The sequence below is a fragment of the Cervus elaphus genome, chromosome 26, assembly GCF_910594005.1.
Source record: "Cervus elaphus chromosome 26, mCerEla1.1, whole genome shotgun sequence".
Classification (NCBI taxonomy): domain Eukaryota; kingdom Metazoa; phylum Chordata; class Mammalia; order Artiodactyla; family Cervidae; genus Cervus; species Cervus elaphus.
The window spans coordinates 33,537,020-33,561,150 of NC_057840.1; the positions used below are offsets into that span (position 1 = coordinate 33,537,020).

Here is a 24,131-nt window from a genome sequence, read left to right on the forward strand (position 1 = left end):
AACACCACAGTTCAAAAGCATCAATTCTTTGGTGCTCAGCTTTCTTTATAGTCCAACTCTCACATCCATACATGACCACTGTAAAATCCATAGCCCTGACTAGACAGACCTTCGTTGGCAAAGTAATGTCTCTGCATTTTTTTTTCCATTTATTTTTATTAGTTGGAGGCTAATTACTTTACAATAGTGTAGTGGTTTTTGTCATACATTGACATGAATCAGCCACATGTCTCTGCATTTTAATATGCTGTCTAGGGTGGTCGTAACTTTCCTTCCAAGGAGCAAGAGTCTTTTAATTTCATGGCTGCAATCACCATCTGCAGTGATTTTGGAGCCCAGAAAAATAAAGTCAGCCATTGTTTCCACTGTTTCCCCATCCATTTGCCATGAAGTGATGGGACCGGATGCCATGATCTTAGTTTTCCGAATGTTGAGCTTTAAGCCAACTTTTTCACTCTCCTCTTTCACTTTCAAGAGGCTCTGTAGTTCTTCATTTTCTTCCCTAAGGGTGGTGACGTCTGCATATCTGACGGCTACCTTTCCCGCCGCCCACACACACAAAAAAAAGAATGCGGGCGGGGCCCGAGCTTGCGGGGGGCGGGGCCAAGGCTGCAGGGGCGGGCCCGGAGGGGCGGGTCGGGTCGGGGCTTGACACGCCCCACCCCCCGCGGCCGCTGTTCACCACGGAGTGCTGATCGGTTAGACGCGGCCTCTTTCTCGCCCTCGATCTGACCCGGGCTCCTGGCAGAGAGACGCCGTCGCACCCGGGCTCACGGCAAGGGACGAGGAGCGGCGCCAGGGCGACGGGCCGGCTCTGCCTCCAGCCGCTACGATTCCCGCCGGCGACCGCGAGCCTGCGGCCTCGGGGGCGCAGCGGGGCCCCGGGGAGGCCGCGCTTTGAGGTCCCCGGCTCCCAGCGCCCGCCGCGGCAGCGCCGGAGAATCCCGGGGCCGGCGCTCGCCCGTTTCCGTCTCCCTCGCACTCTGACGCCCAGCGTCGCCTCACTTCCTCCGCCGCCGCCCGCCATGGCCTCCGCCGCCCGGGAGGGCGCGGGCTCGGGGCGCAGGCGCCCGCCGCCGCGCCGGGCCCTGCCCGGCCTGCTGCTGCTGTGCTTGTGGCTGCCCGGTGGCCGCGCGGCCGGCTCGCCCTCCGCGCCGCTGTCCGAGCTGCACGCGCAGCTCTCGGGCGTGGAGCAGCTGCTGGAGGAGTTCCGCCGACAGCTGCAGCAGGAAAGGCCGCAGGAGGAGCTGGAGCTCGAGCTGCGCGCGGGCGGCGACCCCCAGGAAGGCTGCCCGGGCCCCGGGGGCGGCGGCTACAGGGCTAGGCCCGACGCCATCATCCGCACCAAGGACTCGATCGCGGCCGGCGCCAGCTTCCTGAGCGCGCCGGCGGCCGTGCGGGACTGGCGGCAGTGCCTGCAGGCTTGCTGCCTCGAGCCGCGCTGCTCCGTGGCCGTGGTGGAGCTGCCCCGGCGGCCCGCGCCCCCGGCCGCCGCGCTCGGCTGCTATCTCTTCAACTGCACCTGGCGCGGCCGCAGCGTCTGCAAGTTCGCGCTGCACCGAGGTTACAGCAGCTACAGCCTCAGCCGCGCCCCAGAGGGCGAGCAGGAAGGCCTGGAAGCCGGCGCCCAGGCCCTCGCCCGGGCCTCGCCTCGGCTGGGTAAGCACTCCACCCGAGGCCCCGGGCCTGGTCGCTCGGGGCCCTGCTGTCTGTCCTTGTACCTATTGGTGGCTGCGTCTGGCAGACCTAGCTAGGCAGGACCGCTGGGCCCTCCTCAGTCAAATCAGAAATGAAATATCCGGCTTTGACATCTCAGTCCTAGGGATGGTTTTTGAGAAACCCCCAGTAGATTGGGTGGAAGCAGGCACAGTGGACTCTTCTGGAATTTTTCTAAGTTTAGGGAGGAATACTGATCTGAAAGGATTCGCAGAAATTCGCTTTAATGGAAGAGGAAAGTTCAGGGGGGAAAGTCTATTTTAGTCTTAGAGGTTCTTATAAGGTATGGTTTGTGTCAAGTAATTACAAGAGCAAAATCTAATTAGATGCCAGATTACTCACAGCACACCCTTATTTCTTAGCTTGGCTCTCAGGATTCATGATTCCACCTAAAGTTGCTTTCATCAGACAAAATTGGGAAGGGAACAGGTCAGGTTATTTTGAAGTGGGTCTAACTATTTTCTATGAACTATGGTTCTCTTTTTTTAGGAGTCGGGAGAAAAAGAACTCGATTAATTGAAAATAAAGTTTAAAGCACCTCTCTTTCGAAGAGGAGCTAAAAAGGATGCTTTTCGTTTGATGGTTTTTATTCTGGGGATGATCAGAATGAGAATTAAGACCCAAACAGGAGGCAAAAAAGAAAAAAAAAAGTGGCAGTTGGAGATAAGGTCTCAGGAAATAAAAGCTTGATTGGGCCTGCCTGTGTTCAGCTGAGTGTGTTTGATTGCAGTCTGTTGCTGTTTGCTTTATGATGACGCAAGAGTGAAACCACAACAAGACTAGAGGGGCGTAGCCTCAGCCACTTTGGAAAGCTGGAGTCTCCATGACCTTTAGGTCCAAAGAGAAGGGTCTGGAAATCTGTGTCCACAATGGCCCACCTCCCTTCCCACCTCCAGTGGAATAAACATCCAGGGTCACCTGAGATTTCTAGGCCTTGAGGCACACACTACAAAGGACCCCAAAGTTTTCTCCCTGAAGTGGAGGCGGGAGGCACTTTCACCATGCATCCCATGGCTGTTTCACACACATCTTTCCTCTGCCCAAGCAGGGACTCAAAAACAAATCCCAGCACCAATGAAACAAAATCCCTTTCCCTTCTCACTGCACAACTGGAGGAAACCAGCATTGCCAAATGGAGCTTTCTCCTAAGCCAGTGAAACAGAAAGGAAAGTGGAAACCAGGAAAGACAGGGGGACTGCCAAGGGGGGCAGGGGGGACTTTAGTTTACTGTAGAAGTTTCTGAATCATTTTTTCTTCTACTCCTTTTTTGAACTTCCTTTCTCTGGGCGAGGTGGGGGGGTTGTCTAGTAATTCACTTTGGAGATGCGCCAGGGTACACCCAGATGACCACTGGGCTTGGTCCTTATTCAGGAAAAGAGCTGCTTTGCTCACAAGTTCTTTGGATCCCAGGAATGTGGACACATGGAAGGGTGCTGCTTGGCCAAAATGCCCTCATTCTGTCCACAGAGAGGGCAAAGGTCACCCTACCCGATGTCTTGCGTTTTTCCTGCCCAGATCCTTAACCTCCTGAAGTTCTCTGTGCTTCTGAGACTAAGTGGTTCCTTCATGAATGTTTTTTTGTTTTTCTGAAGCTCGTGAGCACATGTCGTTTAAGGCTAAAGGAGCATGAAAATGGTTTCAAATTTACAGAAAATGTTTTAGGGTCCATTTGAGGTGAATACAAGGATCATGAAAAAAGAGCAGGGGGCCAGGTGGAATTGCACAGTACACACTTTCAGCGGACCCGTCAGCCATTTGTTGTTACAGTGATCCCCGTCAGCCCTGTTTTTTTCGGACATTTATTGAGTTTGATAAACAGCACTGCTATAAGCTCCTTAGACACGTGAACTCACTGTGTCCTCACAAATCTGTCCTTTCCAAATCTAGGTTCTCTTGTAATCCCCAGGGTACTTGAAGGCTTGGTGAGAGAAAGTAACCTGCCCAAAGGTCTCATAGCACCTGCTTTGTGGAGCTGTGCATTGTAAGTTGCGAGCTGTGCTTTGTGAGTTGTGACCTGTGTTTTGTGGAGCTGTGAGCTGTGAGCTGTGTTATGTGAGTCATGAGCTGTGCCCTGTGAGTTGTGGAGCTGTATTGTGGGGCAGTTTGAATGCTTTCTCCAACAGCATCAGGCCACCTGGAAGTAGAGATGCCCGCTGTCGAGTTTCCAGGGTGAGACTGACTAAGCAGCTACCTGGGATGATGGGAGAAGGTGGGAAGGAGTGGAGGATGCTGGGGAGAGAGGCGTGCTGAATTGACACAATCTGCCTGCAGTTGTGTGCAAAAGGCAGGGCAGGGGGCTTCTGGTCTCAGTCCTGAATTTGAAAGCCAGCTCTTCTCCATGAGGGTCTCTGTTCATCCTCTTAGGACCTGAGTGCTGGCCTTGCCTCCCAGCTGGGCTGTCATGGGATCAAGGGTGGACATGCTTTGTGAAGTAGAACGGTGGTTCCCACGCACCCGATGTCACTATGGGACCTTGGCTGGGTTGTGTGGCTGACTGGAGGGACTGGGGTCTATGTTTTCTGATGAAAGTGAGGAGCAGCAGGGAGGAGCGAGTGCAGCGGTTAGGACCTCAGAGGACCCGGAGAATACAGTCTCCAGGAGCCCAAGGGCCCGCACCTTTATGCTCTTTCCACCGGATATTCAGCCTGAAAACCAGGATCTCTGGGCAAATGCAGGGTGATCTGAGAAGTCAGGCTTGCGTCTGTATTAGGGACAGTTGGTGTTGGACAGCACTCTGCCATCCCCTCTGCAAACCCACGCATAGCTATCCCTGGCCTCTCTCTCATCTACTCCAAGGACAAAGGGAAGAACTGACCTGGGAAGGTTCAAAGCTCATCCCTCCATGAGTGCCTGACCTATTGCATGTTTCTCACATTTTCAACCTCTCCCTTTTGTGTTATAAATAAATATCACAAAAGAGTTGCAAATAATTATGTAATACTATTGAGATAACCAGTGAGAATATATTGAGACCTGCAACTCTGATCACACAGAAATTCCAAATGGGTTAAAGAATTAAATAGTTTTTTAAAAAATTAGGCCATAGGTAACTCCATACATAGAAGATTTGAAGAAAATAAATTCACTATTACACGTCTGGGGGGAAGATAACTTTAATCAATTAAAGAGATCACAAAGAGAAAGGATGTAGTATACACATGTTTCTTAAAAACTTCATTATGTCAAGAAACAAAAGAAATTGCAAATAGGAGTCTGGGAAGATATGAGACCAATGTATTTATTATATTAATAGTAAGCTTATGTGAATCAGGGGCTTCCCCGGTAGCTCAGCTGATAAAGAATCTGCCTGCAATTCAGGAGACCTGGTTATGTGAATTAGTAAGAAAAACAAAAAGAAGTAGGCAAAGGATATGAACAGTTTCCACAAGAGGATATTTAATGGATAAACATGGAAAAATGTTCAACCTTAGAAGTAATCAGAGAAATACAAATAATACCAGCTTACTGTTCCCAGGTGGCACTAGTGGTAAAGAACCCTCCTGCCACTGCAGCAGACCTTAGAGACTCTTTCAGTCCCTGGGTCAGGAAGATCCCCTGGAGAAGGGCATGGCAACCCACTCCAGTATTCTTGCCTGGAGAATCCCATGGACAGAGGAGGCTGGCAGACTACATGTCCATCGGGACACAAAGAGTCGGACACAACTGAAGCGACTTAGCACACACACATGCACTGTTATTACACTGGCAATAATAAGTTTACTTAAAAGTTACACTGGTATGCATGTGGAGAACTTATAATCATACATGGTCACTGAGAGTGTACATTGAAATGTCTCTTTTGGAAATCAATCAAGAAAGATATCAGAGAACATTAAAATATTCATTCTCCTGAGATATGTTTTAAGGAAAATGATCCAAGCTAAAGAAAAGTATGAGCAAAAAAATTATTGTGGCATTATGTATTGTTGGGGTCCTAGATTGCAATAAGCTTTTAAATAATCAATAATAGTCCTAGTCTCACAAATTGCAGCTATAGCTCTTTGACATTTCTGATTTGCATTCTCATAAGGAAGTAATTTCTCTAGCTGTTTTTTGGTTTCTTCTCCGATTACAGTATGGGAAATAGCAGCTTCTAATCTAGTTTAAAAATTAGCATAACTTTTCATTAGGTTCCAATAAATGAGAGACTTTCGGAGTTGCGACTGTTGGCAGAGGAGAAGCATTTGGAGCAGCCGGGGCAGGGCTAGTAAGAAAATTTTGAGATATTTTGTATTGTTTTAATTAGGCCTTTTACAAAGTTTAATCATTTAATTTATATTTATGTAATAAGTGTTCTATCTGTTGCTGAATATTGGAAGGGCTAGAATGTACCTTGAAATGGCAGAATTACAGCTTTAATAAGAGCCCATAGGGGCTAGAGATCAATTGGAATATTTTTTCCTTGTTTGGCTGCTCATTTAACATTTTTTTTGACTTGGAGCCAAATTTCTAAATCAAAACTGCATTTATCTGGAAACTAAGGATTATGTTCAACTACTGTTTGAAGGCAAGCCTCTATTCATTGCCGTGAAGCCAGAAGTCCCTGAAATTTAAACAAATGGTGAAGTAAAGTAGAAAAATAATGGGGCTGGCCAGCCGTTTAACCCACGCCTTAGTACTTACCCACCTCAATAGGTCCCTGAGTCACTCCGCCCGATATGCCGCGTATACCAGTGTCCCTGTTCTTTGGCGCCATTTGTTGGGGTCCTTTAATGGACCGGAACCTTGTGGTACGGAGTCGACGATAAGAAAGTGAAAGAGAGAAAGAGAGAGAGAGAGAGACAAAAAAGACCCGGGGACCTAAGCTCTGGTGGAGCAAAGGTGCTTTAATGATTTTTCTATGAGTATATATAGACTGCAGTACAAGAAACTTCTTTCGGGAATGATAGAGATCAGAAAACCAAATGTACAAGCAACCGTTACCAAGGGAACAAGGGGTAACGTTAGTCACAAGGTCAGGAGACAATCTATATCTCAAGTAAGGGGAAGGAGATTAAGCTGTTTTGTCCTAAGGAGAATGTTTACTAAAGGAGACTCATGCTTGCCTCACACAATGACCTCAGTCCCTGGGAGCAGCGTGCTGTTCCGCTTGAAGAGGGACAAAGGACTCATGAGAGACAGCACGTAGGAATCCTCCCGTCAAACATTCCCTGACAATGTATGATGATGAAGAAAATTGGTAACAAAGTAATGTCCGGTAGTAGAGGCTAGGGACTTAAAATGACAACTGTGAAGTTTATACAGTGACACAAGCAATGGTAGGATATATGAATAAATATCAATAAGTAAGAATACATCAGTAAGTTAGGTTAAATTCAGGATGTAACTTTATATTTACTGTAACTAGAATACATGTGAGTGCTCCCAAAGTATAGTGGAGCCTTTCAGTTAGACAGATCTGAGCTGATATCTCAACTGACAAATTTATCACTTGTGTGGTCTTAGGCAACTAAGTTAGCCAATCTGACCTAGTTTCCTCAGAGACTTGTGAAAATTGGGTGAATTGATGGCTCAAAAATGCTTCGTGTGATGCCTGGTACAAAGAAATCACCCAATAAACAGTAGCTGTTACTTATTATTGGGCTTCCCTGGTGGCTCAGTGGTAAAGAATCTGCCTGCAATGCAGAAGACCCAGGTTCGATCCCTGGGTGGGGAAGATACTCTGGAGAAGGGAATGGCTGCCCACTCCAATATTCCTGCCTGGGAAATCCCATGGACAGAGGAGCCTGGCGGGCTACAGCCCATGGGGTAATAAAGAATTGGACGCGACCGAGCAGCTAAACACTACCATCACCAATATTAATTACTATTATCGGCAGCTCAGATAGGGAAAGACAAACAATACATGCCAAAAATGAAGATAATTATATTGGGGTTGTAAATAAATTTTCCTGACATGTTGCAATTAAGAAAAACGCACAATGAAGAAAACAGATCACAAAAGCAAACAAACCGAAAAAATCAAGATGGATTTTGACCTTTAATATCTAAGCCTCTTCTCTTAGTCTGGCCCCACTTCCATATCTTCAGCCTTGGCTATTATTGGCGCCCACGCAGTAAGACCCAGATTCCTATTTCTTGTCATTAAGGCATTGTTCAGAGCAACATGTCGAAAATCAGAGTAGTTAATATACTTCTCTGCGTAAAGTGCCACCTTGATATGCTCCATCAAGATGGGTATGAGTTTTATTTCGTCTCTGTGGATCATACCAAATATGCTTAATCTTCAAAAGAAATCAGTGTTTCCAGAGTACTGCACGTTGGCTTATTACCTTTGTATAACAAAAATTTAAAGTGACATTTAAGCTTGTTTTTCATCAAGTCAAATTTTTTTTGAATGACGGCATACTCCTTTCCTCTTTTTGTTGTCATTTGTTTATTTTTAAGACCTGTTTCTGGCCTAAGTCGCCTAAGCCAAATCGCTCTGGGTTGTCTTATTTCTAAGATTTTATTTATTTATGTGTTTGTTTATGGTTGCATTAGTCCTTCGTTGCTGCACGCGGGCTTTGTCTAGTATCCGTGCACAGGCTTCTCATTGCGGTGGCGTCTCTTGTTGCAGAGCTCGGCCTCTAGCGCATGGCGGCTCAGTTATGGTTCACCGGCTTAGTTGCCCCACTGCTTGTGGTGTGGTAGCCACGTGTTCCGGGACACAAACTCACTCAGAAGGACAATGCAGATAGTGGAGTTCAGTTTATTACACCAGCGGGCCCCAAGGCAGAATCTCCTCTTAGCCAAGGACCCCGACCAGTTTTTGTGAAAACCTTATATACCCTAAGTGTACGGGCCCAAACCCACCTCCCCAAATTCCCTGAAACTAGTCTGAACAAAGGAAAAGAAAGACACAAAGTTAACCTGTGATTCATATGCCTTAGGCCTCCATAGTTAACAGCAGACAATTATCAATAGGCCTGTAGTCATACCCTGATAAGTGTAATAGAATTTATGTTTCTATTCGGTTACACAGACAATTAGGGTATTCTTTTAGGCGATGGAGAGTCTAGGTACGAGCCCTGGGGCTCTTCCATGGGGGGGTGGGGGGCGGGGGGGGCGGGGCTTGTTTTCCAGTTGGTATGTCCTTTCCAGAGATACCGGGCACATAGCTCAAAGTCCACAGTCCAGCCCGAGATGGAGTCCTGCTTTCAAGACAGAGCCTGTTCTGTCTGTTTCCTCCTTCTGTGGGATCTTAGTTTCCAGACTAGGGATCGAACAGTGTCCCCTGCCTTGGCAGGCGGATTTTTAACCACTGGACCACCAGGGAAGTCCCAGCTCTGACTTATTTTTAAATACATTATGCAGTGTAATTTGCCTGGACTTAAACCGAGTAGGAAATACAGCTCTATTATTTCTGATACAGCGACCAATTTAGAGGACATGAAGATTTTACTGCGTTCATAAACCATATCTTTAAGCTCTGATCACACAGAAATTCCAAATGGGTTAAAGAATTAAATAATTTTTAAAAAAATTAGGCCATAGGTTACTCCATACATAGAAGATTTGAAGAAAATAAATTCACTATTACATGTCTGGGGAAAGATAACTTCCTAATCAATTAAAGAGATCACAAAGAGAAAGGATGTAGTATACACATGTTTTTAAAAACTTCATTATGTCAAGAAACAAAAAGAAGTGCAAATAGGAGTCTGGGAAGATATGAGACCAATGTATTTATTATATTAATAGTAAGCTTATGTGAATCAGGGGCTTCCCCGGTAGCTCAGCTGATAAAGAATCTGCCTGCAATTCAGGAGACCTGGTTATGTGAATTAGTAAGAAAAACAAAAAGCAGTAGGCAAAGGATATGAACAGTTTCCAGAAGAGGATATTTAATGGATAAACATGGAAAAATGCTCAACCTTAGAAGTAATCAGAGAAATACAAATAATACCAGCTTACTGTTCCCAGGTGGCACTAGTGGTAAAGAACCCACCTGCCAAGGCAGGAGACCTTAGAGACTCTTTCAGTCCCTGGGTCAGGAAGACCCCCTGGAGAAGGGCATGGCAACCCACTCCAGTATTCTTGCCTGGAGAATCCTATGGACGGAGGAGGCTGGCAGACTACAAGTCCATCAGGACACAAAGAGCGACTTAGCACACACACATGCACTGTTATTACACTGGCAATAATAAGTTTACTTAAAAGTTACACTGGTATGCATGTGGAGAACTTATAATCATACATGGTCACTGAGAGTATACATTGAAATGTCTCTTTTGGAAATCAATCAAGAAAGATATCAGAGAACATTAAAATATTCATTCTCCTGAGATATGTTTTAAGGAAAATGATCCAAGCTAAAGAAAAGTATAAGCAAAAAAATTATTGTGGCATTATGTATGATGATGAAGATAATTGGTAACAAAGTAATGTCCAGTAGTAGAGGCTAGGGACTTAAAATGACAACTGTGAAGTTTATACAGTGACAGAAGCAATGGTAGGATATATGAATAAATATCAATAAGTAAGAATACATCAATAAGTTAGGTTAAATTCAGGATGTAACTTTATATTTACTGTAACTAGAATACATGTGAGTGCTCCCAAAGTATAGTGGGATGAGAGGAGCCTTTCAGTTAGACAGATCTGAGCTGACATCTCAACTGACAAATTTATCACTTGTGTAGTCTTAGGCAACTAAGTTAGCCAATCTGACCTGGTTTCCTCAGAGACTTGTGAAAATTGGGTGAATTTATGGCTCAGAAATGCTTCATGTGATGCCTGGTACAAAGAAATCACCCAATAAACGGTGTCTGTTACTTATTATTGGGCTTCCCTGGTGGCTCAGTGGTAAAGAATCTGCCTGCAATGCAGAAGACCCAGGTTCGATCCCTGGGTGGGGAAGATACTCTGGGGAAGGGAATGGCTGCCCACTCCAGTATTCCTGCCTGGGAAATCCCATGGACAGAGGAGCCTGGCGGGCTACAGTCCATGGGGTGGCAAAGAGTTGGACCCGACTGAGCAACTAAACACCACCATCACCAACATTAATTACTATTATCAGCAGCTCAGATGGGGAAAGACAAACAATACACACCAAAAATGAAGATAGTCATATTGGAGAGGTAAATAATTTTTTCCTGACATGTTACAATTAAGAAAAATGTACAATGAAGAATAAAGATCACAAAAGCAGGCAAACCGAAAAAATCAAGATGGATTTTGACCTTTAATATCTAAGCCTCTTCTCTTAGTCTGGCCCCACTTCCATATCCTCAGCCTTGGCTATTATTGGCGCCCACGCAGTAAGACCCAGATTCCTATTTCTTGTCATTAAGGCGTTGTTGAGAGCAACATGTCGAAAATCAGAGTAGTTAATATACTTCTCTGTGTAAAGTGCCACCTTGATATGCTCCATCAAGATGGGTATGAGTTTTATTTTGTCTCTGTGGATCATACCAAATATGCTTAATCTTCAAAAGAAATCAGTGTTTCCAGAGTACTGCACGTTGGCTTATTACCTTTGTATAACAAAAACTCAAAGTGACATTTAAGCTTGTTCCTCATCAAGTCAAATTTTTTTTGAATGATGGCACACTCCTTTCCTCTTTTTGTTGTCATTTGTTTATTTTTAAGACCTGTTTCTGGCCTAAGTCGCCTAAGCCAAATCGCTCTGGGTTGTCTTATTTCTAAGATTTTATTTATTTATGTGTTTGTTTATGGTTGCATTAGTTCTTCATTGCTGCACGCGGGCTTTGTCTAGTATCCGTGCACAGGCTTCTCATTGCGGTGGCGTCTCTTGTTGCAGAGCTCGGCCTCTAGCGCATGGCGGCTCAGTTATGGTTCATGGGCTTAGTTGCCCCACTGCTTGTGGTGTTGTAGCCACGTGTTCCGGGACACAAACTCACTCAGAAGGACAATGCAGATAGTGGAGTTCAGTTTATTACACCAGCGGGCCCCAAGGCAGAGTCTCCTCTTAGCCAAGGACCCGGACCAGTTTTTGTGAAAACCTTATATACCCTAAGTGTACGGGCCCAAACCCACCTCCCCAAATTCCCTGAAACTAGTCTGAACAAAGGAAAAGACAGACACAAAGCTAACCTGTGATTCATATGCCTTAGGCCTCCATAGTTAACAGCAGACAATTATCAATAGGCCTGTGGTCATACCCTGATAAGTGTAATAGAATTTATGTTTCTATTCGGTTACAGAGGCAATTAGGGTATTCTTTTAGGCGATGGAGAGTCTAGGTCCGAGCCCTGGGGCTCTTCCATGGGCGGGGAGGGGGTCTGGTTTTCCAGTTGGTATGTCCTTTCCAGAGATACCGGGCACATAGCTCAAAGTCCACAGTCCAGCCCGAGATGGAGTCCTGTTTTCAAGACAGAGCCTGTTGTGTCTGTTTCCTCCTTCAGTGGGATCTTAGTTTCCAGACTAGGGATCGAACAGTGTCCCCTGCCTTGGCAAGCGGATTTTTAACCACTGGACCACCAGGGAAGTCCCAGCTCTGACTGATTTTTAAATACATTTATGCAGTGTAATTTGCCTGGACTTAAACTGAGTAGGAAATACAGCTCCATTATTTCTGATACAGCGACCAATTTAGAGGACATGAAGATTTTACTGCGTTCATAAACCATATCTTTAAGCTTCCCTAAAGAAAAGTAAATGACTGGAGTGATGATTTTTTTTTTTCTTCCAGGAGGGCAAGGATTAGTTTTACAATATGTGCAATATTTCCAGGCATACCTGGTTTTTCCATCTGAAATATTTTTGGTTAGATCTTTGAGGGCCTGGGACTTCCCTGGCAGTCCAGGGGTTAGGATTCCGCTCTTCTTACACTTTGCAATGGGCGAGTGCTCAATCCCAGTCGGGGAACTAAGATTCCACAAGCTTTGCAACAAGGCACAAAAGATTCCAGAATTGTAAAGTAGTAAACTGTAAATTGTAAAGTAGTAAATTGTGTCAAAAGTGATGAACCTTTTGACAGAAAGGAAAGTTTACCTTTGACAGAAGTAAAGGAAAGTTCTCTATAAAACTAAAAGAGGGCCTATTAGTAATGCAGTTGTCATCTCTCTGCTTCCCTGGGAGAAGCAGAATAAAGTCATCAGGCCCTGGACCTTTGCTCAAGGGGGAAAAAACAGACCAATTGTCTTCTAAGGCAGAGGTTGCTTGTGTGGCATAATTTGATTAGCAGTCCTCATTGTTTTACATGACTGTGAACATGGGACTCATTTTCTCAGTAGGAATATGTACCCTTCGGCAACAGCAAGTGTGCTGATTCCTTCTGTTAGTCGCTGAGTCATGTTCAGCTCTTTGTGATCCCATGGATTGCCACACGCATCCATGCATGCAGTGGTGGGATGTCCTCCACCATCTCCTGGAGTTTGCTTAAACTAATGTTCACTGAGTCAGTGTTACTATCTAATCATCTCATCCTCTGCTGTCCACTTCTCCTCCTGCCCTCAACCTTTCCTAGCATCAGGGTCTTTTTCAATGAGTCAGCTCTTCGCATCAGATGGCCAAAGTTTTGGAGCTTCAGCTTCTGCATCAATCCTTCCAATGAACATTCAAAGTTGATTTCCTTTCCGGTTTGCTGGTTTGATCTCCTTGCAGTCTGAGAAAATAATAGGATTACCGCTAGCTTCAAATGTCAGACTGTTGCAGAAACCAGTACTCGAGAAAACAAGCACCACACTTGGACAGTTGGAGAACCCAGGTTTATTATGCCAGCGGGCCCAGAGGAGTTAACACTCTAAGCTCTGAGCCCTGAACAAAGGGATTACAGAGTTTTTTATAGACAGACTGTAGTGGGCAACACTAGCTGTTAATAGGCTGGTTTAAACTAAGGGGTTTCGCACATGGGGGAACAGTGGTCAAGATGGGGAGGGGGATGCCTCATCTGGACAGGCATGATTAAGCAGGTTTGCAGGGGCTGAGTGATTGCAAAGAGCAGGACAAGGGTGAGTGAGATAAGCTCCAGTTCCTAGCATTGCAAGTCCCCACTTTCTGAGACTATGTGACCTACATGATCTAGACTTTGCAAGGGGCAAGCTGAGTTACAGAGGCTGAGTTACAGAAGGAGGTTATGTAAAATTTTAACTTTTCCTCTTCAAGGCAGTGAGTATCTGGATTGGCTCTTAGAAGTTTACTTTGGAGGCAACTTCAGCTGTGCAGAAAGAGAGCACTGTCTTAGCAACATCATTTAAAATAAGTTAAGGAAACCCAGGCCAAAATTTTGATCAAGTTTTGGTGCTAGAGTGTTATAGCCACGCTTTCTGGGAAACAAACTCACTCAGAAGGACAAAGCAGATAGTGGAGTGCAGTTTATTACACCGGCGGGCCCAAGGCAGAGTCTCCTCTTAGCCAAGGACCCCGACCAGCATTTGTGAAAATCTTTTATACCCCATGTGTACGTGTCCAACCACCACTCCAATTTCCTTGAGACTTACATAAACAAAGGAAGGGTAAATACAACTACAATAACCCCATCATTCACATGTTATGTGTTCAAACAGTTAATAATCAATAAGCCTGCAGTTACATTCCAAACAGTTAATAATCAATAAGCCCGTGGTCACGTTCAAACCAGTTAATAATCGATAAGCCTGTGATTACATCCTGAGAGATACGGGAAAAAATTTATGACCTGTCCGGAGACAGGGGTGATTATGGTATGTTTCCTCTTAGGCAATGAGTAACCTGGATGTGATCTTCAAGATTCCCCTGCTCAGAGGGGGTCTTATCCTTCCACTGTCATTCCCATAGGCGTTAAGCACAGAGTTCAGAGTCCACTGGAGAGGTGGCCGTGCACGACCAGCATGGACAGGCCTGAGATGGAGTCCAGAACTTATGAATTCCTTCTTCATTCCCCTCTCTTGGTGCTCTTAGTTTCCATAATGAGCATCATTCATTGAGATATATTGTACCTTAGCCCTCCTGCCACCCTTATGAGAGAATGCTATCAACCTCTGGGTTACAAAATTCACAAGGCATTGTAGGAAGCAGGGCCCACAAAGAAATATGATTAAGATTACTATAACAACAGTTACAATGCTTTTCCACCAGTCTCCCTTTACCCAGGAGAGGACTGAAGTCAAAAGGGAATATTTTCATTAGACATGGCTTTTACCTGGTTTTTCATGTCATCTAAAGCAGTTGATACATTGTCAGATAAGTCAGGAATGTATACACAACATTCAACCTTAATTATAGCACAGGTCCCTCCTTGAGCAGCTGTGTGTATGTCCAAAGCCATTTTATTATGAATTACTGCTTTTCTCATTTAGATTTGCTCTTCATTTAAGGCTTGGATGGCTTCTGTTTTATCTAGGAGGGCCTGTTTATGAAATTAGTCAAGGCCTCTACTTTCATCATAATATTTGTTGTCCCTATAGAGGGTACGAAAAAGGCAGCAATATACTCATACCATTGAAACACAGATCTTGTCCACCTAGCATGTAAATAAGGTAAATTTACTAGGCCTTGTTTTAGGTTAGACTTTTGTTACACTGGCATTTATATCAAATGTAACCCTATGACCCGAGTCTATTGACTGTAGGTCTTACACCAAGACAGCAAGGAGAGGTTATGATTGACAAGAGAGAGGAAAGTCTCTTTTTGTCATCCCAGAAAAGAGCAGAATGGTTTAAAATCTCCTTGGCAGAGCGGTGACACCCACCAAGGAAGTCCATCCATCACAGACAGAGGTATAGCCCCACATACCCAGCAGTTGTAGGTGTTGTGGAAGTCCAGGTAGGAATGTGCCCATGAGATGAAAACATTGTCGGAAGTTAAATTCAAAATCACGTTGATGAGGCCAAGCAGCAGGAGTTGATTGTGCGGCTTCATCCTGAGAGGGGGTTCGTCCGGGATCTTCTTTTCCTTCTTCTTAAGGATGGTCTTAGTCTCTCGAGGGTCAGTGGGGTCCCTCTGTGCAGTCCACTCAGCGTTTTCTGGGCCTGCGTGGTATGCTGTCTTCACCCTCGTATGATGGATCAAGGGACAATACCTGCAACTTTAACTGCAGTAGGGGTAGTTAGAATAACATAAGGGCCCTTTCACCAAGGGGCTAGCAAATCATGTTTCTAATCTTTGACCCATACTTGGTCACCAAGTGTAAACTCATGAATCTGTTCCCCAAGGGGGAGCAGCACCCTTTTTTGTACGAAGTTAGTTACCCAATTTATTACCTTACCCAGTTCCATCTGCTGTGAAATCCTATCCCCCCCTACCTGAGGCAAATTTGTTTACACCTGTTTTATTATGGGAGGAGGCCTCCCATACACAATTTTGTATGGAGAGTAGCCTTGGGACTGTGGGGTCATCCTGAGTCTGAGCAGCGCCATCGGAAGCAAGTCCACCCAGGAGCAGTCAGTCTCTCTGATCTACTTGGAGAGTCTCTTTAAGTGTCCGGTTGGTTCATTCCACCATCTCAGAACTCTGGGCCTATGTGCAGTGTGCAGTTTCCATTTGATGTTTAAAGTTTTGCTTACTTGTTGTACTAAATCAGCTACAAAAGCCGGGCCATTGCCTGATCCAATGGTGGTAGGAAATCCAAATCTGGGAACTGTTTCCCTAAGCAGGCACCAGGCTACTTCTGATGCTCTTTCAGTCCAGGTAGGAAAAGCTTTTACCCATCTCGGGAACGTACATACCATGACCAGCAGGTAACAGTAGTGTCAGTAAGGTTTCATTTCAGTGAAGTCCACTCCCAGGTGGTCAAGGGGCAGCGTGCCTTTCAGCTGAATACCCAGAGGATTTTGTCTGAATACCCGAGAGGCAGCATTAACCTGTGAGCAGGCAGCATGGTCTAGGTGGGTCGCTTGGTGTGTTTGGCTCACCAGAGTGTGTGCCAGGTCCTCCGGTACCAATAATTTGCCACTTGGCAATTCCCACCATCTCTTTTCAGTCTTGATGGCCCCTTCCGCTTTGGAATACCCGAGAGCTGTTGTCCCTGTTGTATCAGGCGAGTGCCATCAGTATATAGGACCCAATTAGGGTCTGGAACCTTGAGCCCTTCTTTAAAACAAACGCCAGATACCTTACCTCCTCTTTGTAGATCTGTGCCTTCTTCTTCTGCACCGGGTAACCTGCTTCCATCAACAGCTGGAGCAGTGCATTTGTCCCTTTCCAGAATGTTTCCTTGGTCTCAGGCAGCCAGCAGCAGGTCCTCCCCGTATTGTAGGAGCCGACATCCATACTCTTCCGGATGGAATGAGTCCAGGTCAGAAGCCAAGGCTTCCCCAAAGATGGCTGGGGAGTTTTTAAACCCTTGTGGGGAGTCCAGATGAGCTGTTGTTTGGTGCTCCCGACTGGTTCTTCCCTTTCAAAGGCAAAGATGGGCTGTGACGCTGGGGCGAGGCATATGCAGAAGAAGGCATCCTTGAGATCTAGGCAAGTGTAAAATAAACTTTAGTCCTCGGCGGGAGGAGGCTAAGTAAGGTATAGGGGTTTGGAACAGTGAGGTGTAAAGTCACAGTAGCCTGGTTGACTAGCCTGAGATCTTGTACAGGCCTATAGTCCTGTCTTCCTTCTTTTTTTTTTTTTTTTTTTCCTCTTTCCTTTTTGACTGGCAGGATTGGCGTATTCCAAGCCGACTGGCATTCTACGAGAATGCCTGCTTGTTTCAATCTATTGATGTGGGGCAGTATGCCGGCCCAGGCCTCTATTGGTAGCGGGTACTGACGCTTTCTAACCGGGATGGTGCCTGGTTTGAGTTCTGTTATCACTGGGTCGTGATGTTTAGCCATCCTGGGGGGACGGGGGGTTGTCTTCCACCCAGACCTCAGGGAATAATTGAGTTAGCTCTCTCATGCTCTTTTGGCCCACCCAGTTCTTCCTTCAGAGGCTCATGCAACCTCCACTCACCTTGGGTGGGGGGGGAGGTATTGAGAGAGAGGGCAAATAAGTCATAGAGTCCATCCAGAAGGTGGACTTCTCCTCAGGGGAGAAAGTCACTTGTGCTCTTAGTTTCGAGAGCAAGTCTCTGCCCAACAGGGGTACTGGGCACTCAGGAATGCAGAGGAATTCATTAATCACTTGGTGCCCCCCCATCTGACATTTTCTGGGCTGGCAAAACGATTTAATCATCTCTTCTCCCGATACCCCAGTTACAGCGGTAGTCTTTTTGGACAGAGGGGCCACAGGTTTTGTTACTACCGACAGTTCTGCTCCTGTATCCACCATGAAGTCAATGTTTTGGTCCCCCACTTTTAAGGTTACCATGGGCTCTCGGGGACCTGATATCTCTGAGCCCTGGCAGCCCTAGTTAATTTCCAAGTCATCAAGCCCCACAACTGCGGGAGCTTCCTCTTCCTTCCTTGCCTTAGGGCATTCATTCTTCCAGTGGCCCAAACCTCGGAGCCAGGCTCACTGGTTTGGCTGTAACGGGCCCAGGGCCTCCCTTGGAACCCACTGAAGGACTGTCCTGTCCCTGGGGCAGATGAGGTTTTCTGGAGGGCCCGAGATAGACTTTCCCAGAGCAGCAGCTAGCACTGTCAATCTCTTGTCTGTTCTCTTTCGTTCCCTGTGACTCTCTGGCAGAGCACAGTCTCTGCTTAATTCCAATGTCTCCCTCCCTTTCTTGTCAGTACTCACCGGGAGAGGCGGGTATAGCTTGGGCAGTTCGGTTGGAGCTGGATCCAGGAAGTGTTGGCCAGAGGCTTCTGTCACTGGGATCGAGCCTGCCAAAACGGCGGCTCTACGAACTCTGGGAGAGCTGGCGGAAGAGCAGCGGCTGCTGCAGGAACTTCACCTGGCCCTGGATCGGGCATTAAGGCGGCCTCCGGTCCTGGTGAAGCACTGGGAGGCAGGCACATCATTTTCCAGCATGGGGGAGGGGTCAGGTCATCCCCATCCAAATCCTGTAGAATTTCCTTTTTTATCATCAGTCAATTTTTCTGTCATTAATATTTTTCCCTTTCCCTTCTGGATACAGAACCTTGTCCAAGTAGGAGGGTCTCAAGCTAACCCTAGCCATGAGTCAGTAAATGGATATTGATCCACGTGTCCTGGCTCTCCTGTGACTACTGTATAGACTGCTTCCACTATTTTTGAGTTCATGGTGTTCTCTGGTGGCCATCCTACTCCCATAGGGGGCCATTCAACCTCATAGAGTATGTGGAGGTGGTTAGGCTTCATCTTCACCCCATAGCCTCCTCTGAATCCCTTCTTTAAATTTTTAATCATGCACTCCAACACAGTTGCCTTAGATTCACTCCCCCCCATCTTGCTTACCTTCTCGGAACTTCTTCTACATTTCCTTTTCGTTCTGTCTACAAAGTTCTCAGTACCCTACATACTTCTGATATTCCCACTCCATGACACTTAAATTGCCATTCTGCCTCCTTCCTAATTGGGGTGAGAAGAGCCTTACCTGCCAGATCCCAGAGGGAGAAGGGGGATCGGTGTGTCTTCACCCGCTGGTCAGCACAGCTGAACCAGAACATCACATGGTCCAAGACTGTTTCTCCCTTAAAGTCCATTCTGCTTTGGTGGGCTTGATCAGGTGCAGATGAAAACACAGATGGGTTAAATATCCCATGTCCCAGGCCATCTCCAGAAAAGCCAATTTATACTCACTTCTGTTTCTCCCTCATTCTAGCCTAACAATTCCGAGGGGGTCAAGAATTTCACAGCAGACGGGACACCTCCTGGGGAAGGGCAGAATACGAGCATACAAGGACCAGTTTCCTATCCTAAAAATCCCCTGGCGATCGCTTGGTAATAATTTTCCCCGAGACGGCGTGGACACACCTCCTAAATGACCTTCACCAATTTCCTTCCTAAACCCTAGCACGCTCCTCGACCTGTGTACCAAGCAATCGCTGCTGCCTGCCTATTCCAGGCTCCTGTGGGTCCCCGCTCCTTCTAGTCCCACCCGGGGGGGTGATCAGGCCCCCTCTTCCACTGTGCCGGGTGGGTTCCTCCTCACCTGAGCGCTCAGTTCCCTGCTGCCGTTCACTATCTGCCAAAGCGAAGAAACCGGGCTTTGAAAGGCTGAATTCTTCCAGAGGGGTGAGGCGCCTTCCCCTCTCTAGGAGATTCAAGCCACAAAGCCTCGGGGTGGCCTCAAATGAGACCTGTCTCCTCAAAGTGAGGAGTTTCCCGGCCCATGCACCAAATGTTATAGCCATGCTTTCCAGGAAACAAACTCACTCAGAAGGACAATGCAGATAGATAGTGGAGTGCAGTTTATTACACCGGCAGGCCCAAGGCAGAGTCTCCTCTTAGCCAAGGACCCCGACCAGCATTTGTGAAAATCTTTTATACCCCATGTGTACGTGTCCAACCACCACTCCAATTTCCTTGAGACTTACATAAACAAAGGAAGGGTAAATACAACTACAATAACCCCATCATTCACATGTTATGTGTTCAAACAGTTAATAATCAATAAGCCTGCAGTTACATTCCAAACAGTTAATAATCAATAAGCCCGTGGTCACGTTCAAACCAGTTAATAATCAATAAGCCTGTGATTACATCCTGAGAGATACGGGAAAAAATTTATGACCTGTCCGGAGACAGGGGTGATTATGGTATGTTTCCTCTTAGGCAATGAGTAACCTGGATGTGATCTTCAAGATTCCCCTGCTCAGAGGGGGTCTTATCCTTCCATTGTCATTCCCATAGGCGCTAAGCACAGAGTTCAGAGTCCACTGGAGAGGTGGCCGTGCACGACCAGCATGGACAGGCCTGAGATGGAGTCCAGGCCTTATGAATTCCTTCTTCAAGAGGAGGAAGAGATAGTGGATGCCAACAAGGATGTATTACAAAAGCCTGCAGAGTTTGTTCCCAGCTAAATTACTGTTTCTGGGGCTTCCCGGGTGGCCCAGTGGTTAGGACTTCACCTTCCAGTGCGGCGGTGGGGGGCGGGGGGTGCAGGTTTGATCCTTGGTCGGGGAGCTAAGATCCGACATGCCTCATGGCCAAAAAACCAAAACATGAAACAGAAGAAATACTGTAATAAATTCAGTGGAGACTTTAACAATGGTCCACATCAAAAAAGAAATTACTAAGCTTCATCAAAATATATGTGGATTTGCATAAGTTTACTAATAAGATGCTGAAATCAAGTAAAATATCCACAATTCTGATCTTAAGAATGTTTTCTGTATCTGATGGCGTCTATCAACCATCCCTGGAGCAGCTGTTAATCATGTTTAGTATTTAGTGGACACAGTGAGACTTACCATGAAGGAGAAAAGCTAAATATCAGTACACACTTGTTTGCTATTAATATTTTAGGATATCTCAAATTCTGTCAGCTTCCCTTATAAAAACTAGTAAGAAGCTATGAACGTCTTCTGTTTTCCTAGATGAAAATTGGATTCCAAGCATTTCTATGTGAATTTTATGTGAATCCAAGAACTTACCTTAACTTTCCAGATTTAATTTATTGCAGTGAAAATAAGAAAATAATTTTCAGTTGCTATACATCCTCTTGGCAAAAATACCTCTCATAATAAATGAGAAAAAATAGGGAATCATCTCGCTTATGAATTATTTATTTTCTTTCACAGAAAAGGACGAGCCTCCACTCAGCAAGGCAGGGCAGGATGTGGTTTTGCATCTGCCCACAGATGGCGTGATTCTGGACGGCCGAGAAAGCACAGATGACCACGCCATCGTCCAGTATGAGTGGACACTGCTGCAAGGTGACCCGACAGTGGACATGAAGGTAATTCATGTTGTAATTGTAAAGAAAACTAATGTTTCAGCAAAGTGATCTTTCTACTTACGTTCCCCGAATGTCTGTAAATTGGCAGAAGTATAAAATGGAGAAAGCATAAAAATGATTGTTGAAAAGGTGTCTTATTATATGAATTTACTTTTCTTCTGAGTAAACAGTGATCCTGACCATGTGTTTTGTTCTTATTTTATTTATTTATTTATTTATTTTTGGCCACACCATTCAGCTTGTGGGATCTTAGCTTCCCAACCAGGGATGGAACCTGGGCCCTGGACCACCAGGGAAGACCCTGGCCATGTGTTTTAAAGCTTACCTTCATTCTTGCTTTTCTGTCGACTTCTCCAGCGCACATAAAAGCTGCTTCAAGGGAAAAGACTCATGCTTTGTTTTGTTGACTCAGAATAAAACATGTTTTTAAAACATTTAAGAAATGTTAAAAGCATTATATGTTTTCCTTTCTTCTTTGTTTCAGTTCGGAGCCCAAATAGAAAATATGAAAAATACAAAAGAGCATAAAGGGGAAAACAACAGCAAAATGAACTTACTCTTCATAGGATCCAGAAAGCAAGCGTCTCACTTAGCATTAGGTCTACCTGAGTTAGTTGAGTTAATTAAGTGAGGGGAGTTTGACATCAAGGGCTCCTAATCAAGTGCTCCTCACTGATTTTCATAAGGCTTACCTGCGCTGGAATTGCAGCCGATGGGAATGAGCCTCTTGTCCACTGGCTACCTATACTCAGTTAAGATGTAACTGACATGCAACATTATATCAGTTTCAGATGTAGGACATAATGACTTGATATATGTATTTATTGTGAAATGATCATCACAGTAAGTCTAGTTAACATCTGTCACCACACAAAGTTACAATTTTTTTTTCTTGTGGTAACAACTGTTATGATTTACTCTCTTAGTAACTTTCAAATATGAGACAGTGTTGTTGACTAAAATCACCATGCTGTACATTACATCCCATGACTTATTTATTTTATAACCAGAAATTTCTACCTTTTGAATCCTTTCACCTAGCCCTACCCCATGCCTCTGGCAACCACCAGTCTGTTCTCTATATCTCTGAGCTTGGTTTGGGCTTTTTTATTGGTTTTAGATTCCATGTAAGTGTGAGATCATACAGTATTTAATTTTTCTGTCTGGTTTATTTCACTTACCATAATGACCTCAAGGACCATCCATGTTATTGCAAATGGCAAGATGTCCTTCTTTTTGTATACCATATTTTCTTTATGCTTTTATCAGTTGATGGACGTTTGGCTTGTTTCCATATCTTGGCTATCATTAAGTAACACTGCAGTGCATATGGGGTGCATATATCTTTTTAAAACTTTATTTATTTTATTTTTGGCTGCTCTGGGTCTTCCTCGCTGTGCACGGGCTTCCTCCAGCTGTGGCAAGCAGGGGCTGCTCTCTAGTTTTGGCGCGAGGGTGCTCCTTGCAGGGGCTTCTCTTGTTGTGGAGCGCAGGCTCTAGAGTACCCGGCTTCAGTAGTTGCGGGGTGGGCTCAGTTTGTGGCTGCATGGCCTGTGGAATCGTCCTGGACCAAGGATCAAACCCTCGTCCCCTGCATGGCAGGCAGATTCTTAACCACTGGACCACCAGGGAAGTCCTATATGTCTTTTCAAGTTAGTGTTTTTGTTTCCTTCAGATAAATACCCAGACATTGAATCGCTGTATTAACAGAGTCTACAGTTGTTAGGAAAGTGACTTTTTGTTTTTTTTTTTTCCTGCCGAGCCTCTTTGTAGATAAGAGTATTTCCTGGCTTAGGCAGATAAACTTCATCCAAATCACTCCAGTCAGAGAAGGTGGAGAAAAATCTGTGTTGGTTTGCCAGGGTTGCCATAGCAGAGTACCACTGACTGGACGGCTTAAACAATGCATTTCTCACAGTCCTAGAGGCTGGAAGTCCTAGAGGCTGGAAGTCCAAGGTCAAGGTGTCAGCAGTTCTGCTTTATTCTAAGGCCTCTCTCCTTGGCTTGCAGGCAGCTGTCTTCTCTTTCCTACATGTTCACAGGCTCTTCCCACTGTGAGGAAACACTGATTTCTGTTCTCTTAGGATGAAAACAAGAACAGTAATCAGCTAGCCCCTCAAGACTGATATAAGCACGTTGATTTATCCAAAGACTATACAGTCTTAGAATTGGACCAGACCTTCGACCAGCATCTTACCCAGTCTCCTATCCATACAAGAGCCCCTGCTTTCACCCCCCTTCTAGTGGTCATCCAGTCTGCCTGGTATTTCCAGAGATGAAAGCTCGCTAGTTCGCATCATGTCCTGTGACATCTTTAATCAGCTCTCATTACTGGGCCAATAGGATGTGCCTCCCTGTTATTTCTATGCATCTATGTTGGGGCTTCCTTTTGGAAAAGCACTGAACACATCTTTTTATTCTCTGCAGCAGCAATTAAACTTTGTTGTTGATTTTTTATGAATGTCACCACTGAAAATGGTCTTCTCAGAACTCAACAGTCCCAGTTCTTACAACATTCCTCATAAGAATTGGCTCTTAGACTGTCCACCATCCAGCCTTTTTTAGATTTTCTCAGGTTCATCCATGCCCCTCTTAAAATCTGACCCCCCCCCAATTGAACCCCATACTTAAACTGTGGTTCTTCCTGACAAACTATTACCTCCTGTGATCCAGACATTGTCTCACTTCTATTAATGAAGATTCATTTACATAAACTATTTTAGTATCTGCTTCTCACTATAGGTTCATGTTGAGCTTTCCATCAGGAGCTACAAATATGCATGCTGAGTCATGTCCA

At 45.4% G+C, this 24,131-nt stretch overlaps 1 protein-coding gene and 2 non-coding genes across 5 annotated transcripts in view; all 3 read left to right on the forward strand.

Moving 5' to 3' along the window:
• Positions 1-731: 731 nt before the first annotated feature.
• Positions 732-24,131, forward strand: part of LOC122684451 (low-density lipoprotein receptor-related protein 11-like) — a 79,168-nt gene continuing 55,768 nt past the window's right edge. For all 3 annotated transcript variants that reach the window (XR_006338046.1, XM_043888565.1, XM_043888566.1), the window contains exons 1-2: positions 732-1,659; positions 21,177-21,334. Coding sequence is in view for 2 of the 3 variants with exons in the window: in XM_043888565.1 (XP_043744500.1) it covers positions 1,026-1,659; positions 21,177-21,334 (792 nt within the window). In the remaining variant the exon portion in view is untranslated. The remainder of the gene's footprint in view (positions 1,660-21,176; positions 21,335-24,131) is intronic.
• On the forward strand, positions 7,302-7,372 carry TRNAC-GCA. Its single transcript has one exon. It is a non-coding gene; the product is annotated as a tRNA-Cys (tRNA).
• TRNAC-GCA lies at positions 10,487-10,557 on the forward strand. Its single transcript has one exon. It is a non-coding gene; the product is annotated as a tRNA-Cys (tRNA).